Source organism: Littorina saxatilis, linkage group LG7 (assembly GCF_037325665.1).
Source record: "Littorina saxatilis isolate snail1 linkage group LG7, US_GU_Lsax_2.0, whole genome shotgun sequence".
Taxonomy (NCBI): domain Eukaryota; kingdom Metazoa; phylum Mollusca; class Gastropoda; order Littorinimorpha; family Littorinidae; genus Littorina; species Littorina saxatilis.
This window is the reverse complement of record NC_090251.1, coordinates 1,079,728-1,092,734: the sequence shown is the minus strand read 5'-3', so window position 1 is coordinate 1,092,734 and position 13,007 is coordinate 1,079,728. Positions and strand designations below refer to the sequence as shown.

The 13,007-nt window shown below is 44.3% G+C and overlaps 1 protein-coding gene across 3 annotated transcripts; it reads left to right on the top strand.

Annotated features, from left to right (window-relative positions):
• The first annotated feature begins 4,158 nt into the window (after positions 1 to 4,158).
• LOC138970427 (bifunctional peptidase and (3S)-lysyl hydroxylase JMJD7-like) lies at positions 4,159 to 12,660 on the top strand. Of its 3 annotated transcripts, none has more exons than XM_070342877.1 (8): positions 4,159 to 4,773; positions 6,405 to 6,558; positions 7,179 to 7,456; positions 8,616 to 8,672; positions 8,961 to 9,056; positions 9,395 to 9,468; positions 10,294 to 10,453; positions 12,228 to 12,555. In XM_070342877.1, the coding sequence occupies exons 1-8, from the start codon at positions 4,707 to 4,709 to the stop codon at positions 12,314 to 12,316; spliced, it is 975 nt and encodes a 324-aa protein (XP_070198978.1). In that variant the 5' UTR covers positions 4,159 to 4,706; the 3' UTR covers positions 12,317 to 12,555. The 3 variants fall into 3 exon arrangements, with proteins under 3 accessions (XP_070198978.1, XP_070198980.1, XP_070198979.1); XM_070342878.1 differs by having other exon boundaries at positions 4,161 to 4,773; positions 7,179 to 7,432; positions 12,228 to 12,549; XM_070342879.1 differs by lacking the exon at positions 6,405 to 6,558 and having other exon boundaries at positions 12,228 to 12,660.
• The last annotated feature ends 347 nt before the right edge of the window (positions 12,661 to 13,007 follow it).

Genomic DNA, 13,007 nt, shown 5'->3' with positions numbered 1-13,007 from the left:
CAGACAGAGACAGACACAGAGAGACAGACAGACACAGAGAGACAGACAGACACAGACAGACACAGAGAGACAGACAGACACAGAGAGACAGACAGACACAGAGAGACAGACAGAGACAGAGAGACAAAGACGGAGACAGAGACAGAGAGACGGACAGACACAGAGAGACACAGAGAGACAGACAGACACAGAGAGACACAGAGAGACAGACAGACACAGAGAGACAGACAGACACAGAGAGACAGACAGACACAGAGAGACAGACAGACACAGACAGACACAGAGAGACAGACAGACACAGAGAGACAGACAGACACAGAGAGACAGACAGACACAGAGAGACAGACAGACACAGAGAGACAGACAGACACAGAGAGACAGACAGACACAGAGAGACAGACAGACACAGAGAGACAGACAGACACAGAGAGACAGACAGACACAGAGAGACAGACAGACACAGAGAGACACAGAGAGACAGACAGACACAGAGAGACACAGACAGACACAGAGAGACAGACAGACACAGAGAGACAGACAGACACAGAGAGACAGACAGACACAGAGAGACAGACAGACACAGAGAGACACAGACAGACACAGAGAGACAGACAGACACAGAGAGACAGACAGACACAGAGAGACAAACAGACACAGACAGACACAGACAGACACAGAGAGACAGACAGACACAGAGAGACAGACAGACACAGAGAGACAGACAGACACAGACAGACACAGAGAGACAGACAGACACAGAGAGACAGACAGACACAGAGAGACAGACAGACACAGACAGACACAGACAGACACAGAGAGACAAACAGACACAGAGAGACAGACAGACACAGAGAGACAGACAGACACAGAGAGAACAAGAAACCTCTTTTCAGACTTCACAAAAATAACAGTAGGACAAATGAGACCGAGTTAGCTCGTCTTGTCGATATTTGTGTCAGTGTCTGACTGTGTGGGGTTTTAAAACTTTTCTGCTGGCTTCTGTGACACTAGACATGTCTTATCTCGGCAGCGTTAGCAGGTATACATTGGAAGATGGTACAACACCGCAATAGGCCTACACCGTCACCCGCAGGTATGCTTCAACCCGGCACAGTCAAGTCACCGGCCTGGACGTGTGTCATGCCCAGCCTGTACACTATCTATACACTATCTATACACTATCTATACACTATCATGTCATTCTTACAGTGGACCCCCTCACCAACCCCCCAACCCAAACTTTTTTAAAGCCCCCACTCCACCGCCCCCGAAACCAACACAGACAGACAGACAGACAGACAGACAGACACTGACACACACACACGCGCGCGCAAGCGCACGCACGCACGCACGCACGCACACACACACACACACACACGCACGCACACACACACACGCACGCACACTTACACACACACAAACACACACACACACACACACACGCACACACACACACACCCAAACACACACACACGCACGCACACTTACACACACACAAACACACACACACACACGCACGCACGCACGCACGCACGCACACACACACACACACACACACACCCCACCACCACCACCACCACCTCCACAATCCAGTCTGGTTTTAAACTTCCCTCATTTTGAGACCCTGCTTTTGTCAGATCTATTTTTTTAACAAAATTAATATGTCCATAGACAATTCCGGTTATAACTGGTTCCTGTACACGAGCAAAGGACACACACCCTCTCGAGTGACTGGCCTGTGATGACAAGTGATGACGAGTGACTGGCCTGTGATGACAAGTGACTGGCCTGTGATGACAAGTGATGACGAGTGACTGGCCTGTGATGACAAGTGATGACGAGTGACTGGCCTGTGATGACAAGTGGAAAAGTTTCTCCACGTGACATTATTTTGAACGTTTTCGAATTTTCTTTAAATAAAAACAGGGGTACCACTGTACTTGAAAGGGTGATCAACAAATTCAAGGGCAAAAAGAAACAAACAAAATGCAACATACACATGTAAGGTAATATAATTCAAACAAGAAATAAAAAATCGGCAAATTGAGAAGAAAAAATATTAAGATAAGGATTGTTTGTGTCCTACCTTTCAGACTCCAAAAACAAAAACAAGGATGGGACAAGTTTGAAATGCTCTAACTACGTAGATTATTTCAACAACAACGTCAACGAGGGAGGCTATCTATTGCGGTTAGTCAGTTTTTAACACAACAAATATGTTGGTTAATTGTGAATTGAGAAGGAGGTTTGTGTGTGTGGTCTGGAATCACCACTACCATTCTGCCACCAGCACCTTTACTCTGGCACCAGTCTGGCACCATTATTCTCAGTCCGGCACCACCTATCGACATCGCCGGTCTCACTCTAGCACAACCGCTCTGGCGTCCTCCATTTCCTGTCCACACCCACACACATATAGTGGCACACACAAACCTACACACACAAATGCACGCACAAATAGTGACACACACACACATACACACACAAATGTACGCACAAATAGTGATACACACCCACACCTACACACACACACACACACACACACAAATGTACGCACAAATAGCCTTGACACACACACATACACACTGACATGTGACATGTACGCACAAATAGTGATACAGGGGCGGACGAGGGGGGGGTTTCTGGGGTTTCCGGAAACCCCCCCCCAGCCAAAAAATAAAAATATTTTTGTGTGTTTTTTTGGGTTGAGTTTCAATTTTTGGGGTATTAATCAGTGACAAAATCTGCTGCCTGAAACTGGTAATGATCATCCTCAGAATGCACCAGATTGCACCATTTTGCATCCTTTTTTTCAAAATTTTCCGGGGGGGCATGCCCCCGGACCCCCCTAGCAAGCTAGGCGCTTCGCGCCGTCGGCTCGGCGCTTCGCGCCTTCACACCCATATCTTCACAATATACTTTTGGAAACCCCCCCCATAAAATGAACTGATCCGCCCCTGTGATACACACCCACACACACACACACACACACACACACACACACACACACACACACACACAAATGTACGCACAAATAGTGACATTTTGGTCAAACAATCTTTGATTGTGGGATTGCATTTCAGCTTGGAAGTTTAAAAAAAAAACTAATGAGTTTGTTCAAATACAATTTTACAAATTCTAATACAATTAGAATTTTAGTGATATATTCTAAAATGATTGCATAGATTTCCTTATCATTTCCTGAATAAAAATAGATAAATATATGAACATAAATATGTAATGTTTACTCTGAAATTGTGCTGAAAACGAAACAAAATCCATGTGGTTGCCAAACAAGATCGTCACTGTGGAGTGCTACTGTAGCATTAAGGAAGGGAGGTAAGCGATACAAAGTAGAAGACGGAAGATATCGCTTACTTCCCTTTCTTACTTTTCTTTCCTTTGTTAATTTCAAGTAATGACTGAATGTTTTAACGAAAGCCGAGAGCGAGGTTTGTCTCCCGATGTGTGTGTGTGTGGTGTGTGTGTGTGTGTGTGTGTGTGTGTGTGTGTGTGTGTGTGTGTGTGTGTGTGTGTGTGTGTGTGTGTGTGTGTGTGGTGTGTGTGTGTGTGTGTGTGTGTGGTGTGTGTGTATGTGTGTGTGTGTGTGTGTGTGTGTGTGTGTGTGTGTGTGTGTATGTGTGTGTGTGTGTGTGCACGCGCGTCAGTATGTGTTTGTCTGGCTGCGTTACATATTTTTATTTGAAAACAACTCAAACATGACACACTGTTGTCCACAAAGTTTGGTGACCAAATTTCGAAGTCTCCACTTTCACAAAAATAAAATACAGTATACAGTGACTGAGTAAGTCACCATCTTGAATTTCCCTCCATCCAGAAGGGAGATAACTGCAATTTAATCTAACGTGTAAAAAAAGACAACCTCAAAACAAATCTTAAACAAAACACACAAAACATAAACAAAACACACACAAAACATAAACAAAACACACACAAAACATAAACAAAACACACACAAAACATAAACAAAACACACACAAAACATAAACAAAACACACACACAACATAAACACAACACACAAAACATAAACAACGCATCAGTCACATCAACGTGAATCAGTCAACGCTGGTCAGAAAGAAATGTCTTTTCGTTGCTTTTCCGGTCCAACATTTTATATATGCACTACCTGGGGCTCTACTTCCGCTTGGGGCTCTATTTCAGCTTCAGGCCAAACCGAACGTGTTTGTTTTTCACAGTCAGAACCACTCGCGCTTAAACTATATTGCATCAATAACAGTAATGAGATTGTATGCAGACTGATCGGAGTGAAAGTGGGGTTCTGTGTACATCGTCCCCCCTCTCTTTACTTTCCGGTTTGGTGCGAACCATCGACATCGTGTCGTCTGCTACTGCTGTTTGGTCAGGAGTCTCTCGATCGGGTACCATCGACATCGTGTCGTCTGCTACTGCTGTTTGGTCAGGAGTCTCTCGATCGGGTACCATCGACATCGTGTCGTCTGCTACTGCTGTTTGGTCACGAGTCTCTCGATCGGGTACCTTGTGGAGATTGTTGGCTGCCTTACGTCCACTCATGGTTATATCTTTAAACCATACAGGGGCACGTGTACACTGGCACTCTCTGACTCTGTTTGTGGGAACTATGCTATCCGGTGTGGCGCCTGTTGCGAAAGTCAAAACGAAAGTCGAGTTACTGGAGTAGATACAGTCCGCAGTGTAAACAGAAATGGCAAACAGTGGCATACAGGAAGGGATTGAGCGATGCTTCACAGGTCTTGCTCAAGAAGCCAGAGGTGAGTTCACACAGTGACACACACACACACACACACACACACACACACACACACACACACACACACACACACACACACCACATACATATTAACAATATACTATTGACATACATGTATCTTCACCCACCGAACACGGTACTCCCCATATTGTTTTTTTTTTATATATATTTTTTTTTATTGTTTTGTTAAATTACAATAATGAGGTGTTTGTGTGTTCTGTGGTTTTTGAGTCACTTGAGAAAAAGTGACTCTATGTAATCGGTCAGTGTTAGTCTGTCCGGCCGGCCGGCCGGCCGGCCGGCCGGCCGTCCGTAGACACCACCTTAACGTTGGACTTTTATCGGAAACTATCAAAGCGATCGGGCTCATATTTTGTTTAGTCGTGACCTCCAATGACCTCTACACTTTAACGATGGTTTCGTTGACCTTTGACCTTTTTCAAGGTCACAGGTCAGCGTCAAAGGAAAAATTAGACATTTTATATCTTTGACAAAGTTCATCGGATGTGATTGAAACTTTGTAGGATTATTCTTTACATCAAAGTATTTACATCTGTAGCCTTTTACGAACGTTATCAGAAAAACAAGGGAGATAACTAGCCTTTTCTGTTCGGCAACACACAACTTAACGTTGGGCTTTTCTCGGAAACTATAAAAGTGACCGGGCTCAAATTTTATGTGAACGTGACTCATTGTGTTGTGAATAGCAATTTCTTCCTGTCCATCTGATGCCTCATATATAATATTCAGAACTGCGAAAGTGACTCGATCGAGCGTTTGCTCTTCTTGTTAAGATGTGTGTGTGTGTATGCATGTTTCCAAGTTACATTTCCCACATGACATTATAGGCCAGTCGCTAACAGTTAAGGGGTGTGTCTGTAACACGTGGACAATGCATAGCATGTGTGGAAAGCTTGCCTCACTTAAAGCAAGAGTATTCCTACTTCCACAACCCCTACAGACCAGACAAAGGTATTGTCTGTTGAAGCACTCAGTTTGAGACTACAACAGTGGTCTATCATTTTATTTTATTTACAAAGCAGATATAGTATTTCTTTTTCACTTCATGAGCAGTGGGAATGTCTTAAATAGATTATTGTGCAGTGATTTACAGGGTGTAGTTTTGTCATGTACAACAGAGCTGTGTCTGGACAGCGGTGTACCGGTGTTGGAGAGGACACCACCACCACTGGAGTGTTAATGACAGTAGTTTTGTCATGTTGTACAACAGAGCTATTCCTGGACAGCGGTGTACCGGTGTTGGAGAGGACACCCCCACCACTGGAGTGTTACCGGTGTTAATGACAGTAGTTTTGTCATGTACAACAGAGCTGTGTCTGGACAGCGGTGTACCGGTGTTGGAGAGGACACCCCCACCACTGGAGTGTTACCGGTGTTAATGACAGTAAGTTTAATGTCATGTACAACAGAGCTATTCCTGGATAGCGGTGTACCGGTGTTGGAGAGGACACCCCCACCACTGGAGTGTTACCGGTGTTAATGACAGTAGTTTTGTCATGTTGTACAACAGAGCTATTCCTGGACAGCGGTGTACCGGTGTTGGAGAGGACACCCCCACCACTGGAGTGTTACCGGTGTTAATGACAGTAAGTTTAATGTCATGTACAACAGAGCTATTCCTGGATAGCGGTGTACCGGTGTTGGAGAGGACACCACCACCACTGGAGTTTTACCGGAGCTACGTGGCTCCCAACAAACCTGTGGTGCTGTCTGACTTCACGGCCAGCTGGCACGCCTTGCACAAGTGGAATCATCGCTACTTCAGGTGCTTTGTACTTCCCACACATTTCTTTTCGTTTCATTTCATTTACTTTATTACCCTATTGCTGAGACGCTTCCTCCCAGCTGAAAGCTAGCAGCAACAAGAGTCGCGTTACCTTATTGAGTGTGTGTGTGTTTAAGTTTAATCAGCCACCTGCATTTATGGCTGAGATTTGTTTACATGCCACTGTGGTGTCACGGGGGTGGGACATGAATGCTGTTTCTGAGTCTGCACAGAAAGTCCTCTCAGTCATGTCAGTCATGTCAGTCCTGTCAGTCATGTCAGTCATGTCAGTCATGTCAGTCCTGTCAGTCCTGTCAGTCATGTCAGTCATGTCAGTCCTTGCCAGGATTGGAACCAGGGACCCAAGGATTACAAGCCCTGTGATCTACCAACTGAGCTACACAGCCCTGTGATCTACCAACTGAGCTACACAGCCCTGTGATCTACCAACTGAGCTACACAGCCCTGTGATCTACCAACTGAGCTACACAGCTTGTTGTGTTTGTGGTGTGCCTCTGTAGAAAATGTAAACAAACAAAACAAATTTGTTAGTTATACATGTGATTGTATTGACTGTGACCAACGTTCCAATAACTTACCATTGTTGTTTTTTGACACAGACAGGTGATAGGAGATCTCCAGGTGACAGTGGCAGTGACGCCCAACGGCTATGCCGACGCTGTCACCGACGGCTACTTTGTCATGCCAGAGGAGCGCCAGATGATGGTGAACCAGTTCCTGGACATCATGGAAGAGCCAGGGTCAGCGCAGGGCGTGTTCTACGTGCAGAAGCAGAACTCCAACCTGACGGAGGAGTTCCAGACAGTGATGGGCGACGTGGAGACACTGTCCGCCTGGGGGACGCAGGTCTTTGGTACGTCATGCACTCAGGTCTTTGGTACGTCATGCACTCAGGTCTTTGGTAGGTCATGCACTCAGGTCTTTGGTACGTCATGCACTCAGGTCTTTGGTACGTCATGCACTCAGGTCTTTGGTACGTCATGCACTCATGTCTTTGGTACGTCGTGCACTCATACAGTGGAGCCCCCCTGTTGAGACCTCCACAAACCTGAGAAAATCAGATCTGAAAAAAGAGGGTGTTTTACAATGGATATAATAAATATGGGGTTAAATTTACAGAGGTTATGAACAGAAAATGCAAAGTCTTGAAATAGGGGAAGTCTTACATCGGGGGTGGGGGATGGAGGAGGGGGGGGGGTGTTCAGAAGAGGAGTTCAACTGTATCGCCCAGGTCAGGAACACAGCTCACAGGTGTTTGGTGCACTTACACTGATGTTGCTAGGTAATTAAATTGTCCAAAGAATGGTCCAGGCCTCTTTGTTTTAGATGTTTCTAATTGGTTTTCTTAAACTGCATCGATTATGGTAACAGCTTGGTTTGTGAATCTGTGCTAGATTGCAAATTATTAATTTTTCAATCCATTGGTTTTTACATTATCCTTTTTTTAAATTCGTGACATTTTGTAGGTAAAACGTAACAGCCTCTGTATTTGTTCTTGCGATAATTATCTGAGAGTTTTTATTTCCCTTTCCTATTTATTTGATAAACTCACAACTGCAATTCATTCCGAATTTGTGTATTCACAAACATGCACATTCTTTCTTGTCTGGTGTGTATTATACGGTATATCTGCTTGGCGGGGAGATAGCTCAGTCGGTAGCGGCACTGGCTTCAAAACCAGTTGTCGTTATTGGGGTGGGTTGGACGACCACGTTCGTTGAGGGATTTATTTCCCAGAGTCAACTTTGTGCACTCTCCTCAGTGTCCCATCACCCCCGTGTGCATGCATGCACACGATAAAGATCCCACAATTCTCAGCCAAAGTCTCAGGCCTTGGAAACATGAAAACATGCATGCACCAAAGTCTCAGGCCTTGGAAACATGAAAACATGCATGCAGGAAAAAGACAATAAATGGGTAGCGCCGTCCTGTATGGCAGCTCGCTTTCTGCAGCCCCAAGTTTCATGAAAAGAGGACTATATAAAATCTTATCCTTATCTCATCACTGTGTCTGACTTTTGTGTTCTACCTGACAGGCAAGGCACCCGACGCTGTCAACATGTGGATCGGAGATGGGCGAGCTGTCACTTCCAGTGAGTTTCACTTCCTTCAATTTCATAATTCATGTGAACATTTCTGTTTTTGATGCGAACATTTCTATACTTCCTGACACAAAAATGTGTCTCTTGTGTATTCTAAGCGTCGGTCTGACATTTTTAAGTCTCCTTTTCTATCTTTCACAAGTTGCATGTTTACAGCTTAACTCATATTGCGTACACTTCCCTTGGAAAAAAATCAAACAGCAGTGTTTTTTCCCCTACAGTGCTGTACTACATGTACCCCCTTGAATGCTGCATACATTTGCCTTCATTGTGTTTCAGTGCACCGCGACCACTACGAGAACCTCTACAGTGTGGTGTCTGGCTCTAAGACGTTCCTGCTGATCCCCCCCTCTGACCTGCCCTTTGTGCCCTACGGTACTGTGTGTGTGTGTGTGATGTGTTTTTGTATCGCTCTGTGTTTGTGTATGCATGTGTGTGCGTTGTAGATGTGTGCGTTGTAGATGTGTGTGTCTGCATAGACGGTATTAATTGTTACACAGTTAATGTTGTGTTGTTGTTGGTTTATTGTTCTATTATTATGTTAGGATTTGTATGTTGACTTAGTGTGTTTTGTTCATAGTGACATTTGTGTAAAGCACGGCTCTCTGTGGGTCTTGCTTTAAGCTCAATTATCATTATTATTGTTATTCTGTTTTATAATGACAACCTCAGCTGAAGTGAAGAGTTGTGGACGTACATATTTTGTGTTTCAGAATCCTACCCAGCTGCTCATTACAAGGAAGTCAACGGACAGTTTGTCATTGAACCTGACGAGGAGGGTGCACAGGTAGGTTACACTTCTCCCTACATCTTTCATTCTCTTAGTAATGTCATTGTGTGACGAGGAGGGTGCACAGGTAGGTTACAGTTCTCCCTACATCTTTCATTCTCTTAGTAATGTCATTGTGTGACGAGGAGGGTGCACAGGTAGGTTACAGTTCTCCCTACATCTTTCATTCTCTTAGTAATGTCATTGTGTGACGAGGAGGGTGCACAGGTAGGTTACAGTTCTCCCTACATCTTTCATTCTCTTAGTAATGTCATTGTGTGACGAGGAGGGTGCACAGGTAGGTTACACTTCTCCCTACATCTTTCATTCTCTTAGTAATGTCATTGTGTGACGAGGAGGGTGCACAGGTAGGTTACAGTTCTCCCTACATCTTTCATTCTCTTAGTAATGTCATTGTGTGTCCTTCTATGGGAGTGTGGCTGTGCATGCCTCATTGCCTGTTGTTGTCAAAATAGTGTACGGTAGAGTGCACAATGATATGCATCAATAATCATTATTATTCTGTTCCTGGGGAGAAGTGACATTTTACACTGGATGGAATCATGCTACACGATGTTTAAATCTAATGTTCAATCTTTATATGTCTTTGTTCTTGTTTGTAAATAATGTTGTGGATGCCATTCAATGGCGTTCAAAAAAATGGAACTTTATCACCTAGCTTCAGATTTGAATTTACATTTTAGCACTTGTTCTCAACAACCTCAGAAAAAACAACGCGTCTGTGCAGATGAAGTACATCAATAGCATTGTTTGTTCACTGGTGATAGCATTGTGTGTTGACTGGTGATAGCATCATGTGTTGACTGATTATCTCCCCTGAAGGTGCCGTGGATAGCCGTTGACCCGCTGTCACCCGACGTGGCCCGGTACCCCCAGTACGCCAACTGCCGGCCTGTGGAGGTGACCGTGCATGCCGGTCAGACCCTCTACCTGCCCTCCCTCTGGTTCCACCACGTCCGCCAGTCCCACGCCTGTGTCGCAGGTAACTGACCGCTGTGTTGTGTTGTGCTGTGTTGTGTTGTGTTGTGTTGTGTTGTGTTGTGTCGTGTTGTGTTGTGTTGTGTTGTGTCAGACCCTCTGGTTCCACCAACTTTTGTCCAACTTTAGTCGTTTGAAAATTGCTCCCGAGTCGTTGAGGCCGAATTGGCGAAAAATCTGCCATGTGAACAGCCCCAGCGATTTAGAAACGATTTGGGCCAGACTCGCCAGCGACTCCAAAACTCAGTTGAGCACTGCTCGACTCGGCCATGACTCTCCAGCGATTTTGACTGGATTTTGTCCAGACTTCTCATATCGTGTTTACTGATTGGTTAACTCTAGCCTCGCCTTCTTCAGAAAACAACGACGACCATCGATCAATTCCGAAAGGCGAAGTCTGGCGAGAATGGCCGCTTAAAACACGTTTGTGCTGTTCACCTGGGCAGCCATTTGATTTGACTTGCCGCCGTCTGAAATTGCTTGAAGGTTGGGCAAAAGTTGGTTGTAAGTCTGCCATGTGAACAGCACTTAAGTGAAAGTTGTGCGGAAGCAATCTCCTGGCACCTGAGACAATAGCAAGCATTCAAATAACATTTTAATTTCATTGGATGAAAGCTTTAGTCTCTCAGGCGCCTGGAGATTGGTTCCAAATAACTGACTTTATTGCACACATCGTATTGCATTGTTTGAGCTCTTACTTCCCTTTGGTTCTCAGATCACTACATACAGGATGAGTAATATCTCTCAGATCACTACATACAGGATGAGTAATATCTCTCAGATCACTACCGTATTTGACGGATTACAAGACGCACCGTTTTATAAGCCGCACCCCCGACTTTTAACAAAAAAATTGGGACGAGCCACGTATAGGCCGCGTCACTATATTAGCCGCCGTTGAAAAAAATATAATCAGATCGTGTCAATCAATCAAAACAACCAGGCAAACGAAAGTAGGGTATTTGGCGAAATCGGCTCCGAGAATAAACAAGTGAAACAAAGAAGAAAAGTGAAAAAGTTTGAAGAAAAATATCACACACACAATTTGTAACCAACACACACATGTAGCCCCGCCCAGAATAAGCTTTTTTGGGATGATTTACGACTTTTGAGAAAATTTCGAGCAGACGAAAACACAACATGGCGGCTCTCGCTCCTCCAACTATCGCGAGACACAAAAAAACCAAATCTCGCGCGCGCGAGATCCTGATACATCCGGTGTTTCTCTGTACGCTATCTTGTCACGACGACTTGTTGACAAACGAAGATTCGCAAAAGAAAGAGAAAAGCGCCGAGTCTTGAGTAGAGAGCTAATAAAGTACCGGTAATCGCTAATCGAGCGAAATGAAAATCCGCGGCAACTTCCATTAGGTGAATGCTATTCAAGTTTAGGTAACGTTTTAGCCGCATCTTTTTATAAGCCGCAATGCGATTTTTTTGAAAAAGTTGCGGCTTGTAGTCCGTCAAATACGGTACATACAGGATGAGTAATATCTCTCAGATCACTACATACAGGATGAGTAATATCTCTCAGATCACTACATACAGGATGAGTAATATCTCTCAGATCACTACATACAGGATGAGTAATATCTCTCAGATCACTACATACAGGATGAGTAATATCTCTCAGATCACTACATACAGGATGAGTAATATCTCTCAGATCACTACATACAGGATGAGTAATATCTCTCAGATCACTACATACAGGATGAGTAATATCTCTCAGTAAATTTAGTGTCTGACTGTGTGCCTTAATGTTTCCTTGGTTTCAGTCAACCTGTGGTACGACATGGAGTTCGACATCAAGTACAACTACTACAAGTTTGTGGAAAGTGTGGCTCAGCTTGTGAGAAAACATTAGTGTGTGTGTGTGTGTGTGTCTGTGTGTCTGTGTGTCTGTGTCTGCCCTTGCCTGTGTGCGTGTGTCAGTGTATGTCTGTGTGTGTGTGACATTGAGTTTGACATCAAGTATAACTATTACAATTTTGTAGAAAATGTAGTAAAGCTAGTGAGAAAACGTTAGTGTATGTGTGAGTGTGTGTGTGTGTGTGTGTGAGTGTGTGTGAGTGCATGCGTGCGTGTATGTGTGTGTGTGAGTGTGTGTGAGTGCATGCGTGCGTGTATGTGTGTGTTTAGAGGAAAGGGCCAGGTTGATCATGTGCTAATTTGGTTAATTTATGTATGCTGATATGTTTTGTAAGAAATAAAAGTATTCCATGCCTAATATTTTTTCTCTTTGCTTTGTTCCTCTTTGTGAACAGTTCTGTGTCTTTGTATTGCTCAATTTCTCTCTGTCTATCTGTCTGTTTGTGTGTCGTGTAGGTGTGTGTGTGTGTGTGTGTGTTTAGTTTGTCTCTGTGTCTGTCTGTCTCTCTGTGTGATTGTATCTGTGTGTGAGTGTGCTCATTGTTAGCTAGACAAGAAGTGTTTCAGTACAATCCAAGAACGGGACTGGATTGCGAGTGTTGAACCTACGTCTCTAAAGTTGGACACGAGACGAACCTTCTCATTTTAATCATTGTTACGAAGTAGCTGGCATCTCAAACGGCAGG

What these genes read in the sequence shown, in the direction of transcription:
- LOC138970427 (XM_070342877.1), top strand. Translation starts at nt 4,707, where the DNA reads ATGGCAAACAGTGGCATACAGGAAGGGATTGAGCGATGCTTCACAGGT. An exon ending in TCTTGCTCAAGAAGCCAGAG is followed by an intron (nt 4,774 to 6,404) that starts GTGAGTTCACAC and finishes CATGTACAACAG; the next exon opens with AGCTATTCCTGGATAGCGGT. An exon ending in CTGACGAGGAGGGTGCACAG is followed by an intron (nt 9,469 to 10,293) that starts GTAGGTTACACT and finishes TCTCCCCTGAAG; the next exon opens with GTGCCGTGGATAGCCGTTGA.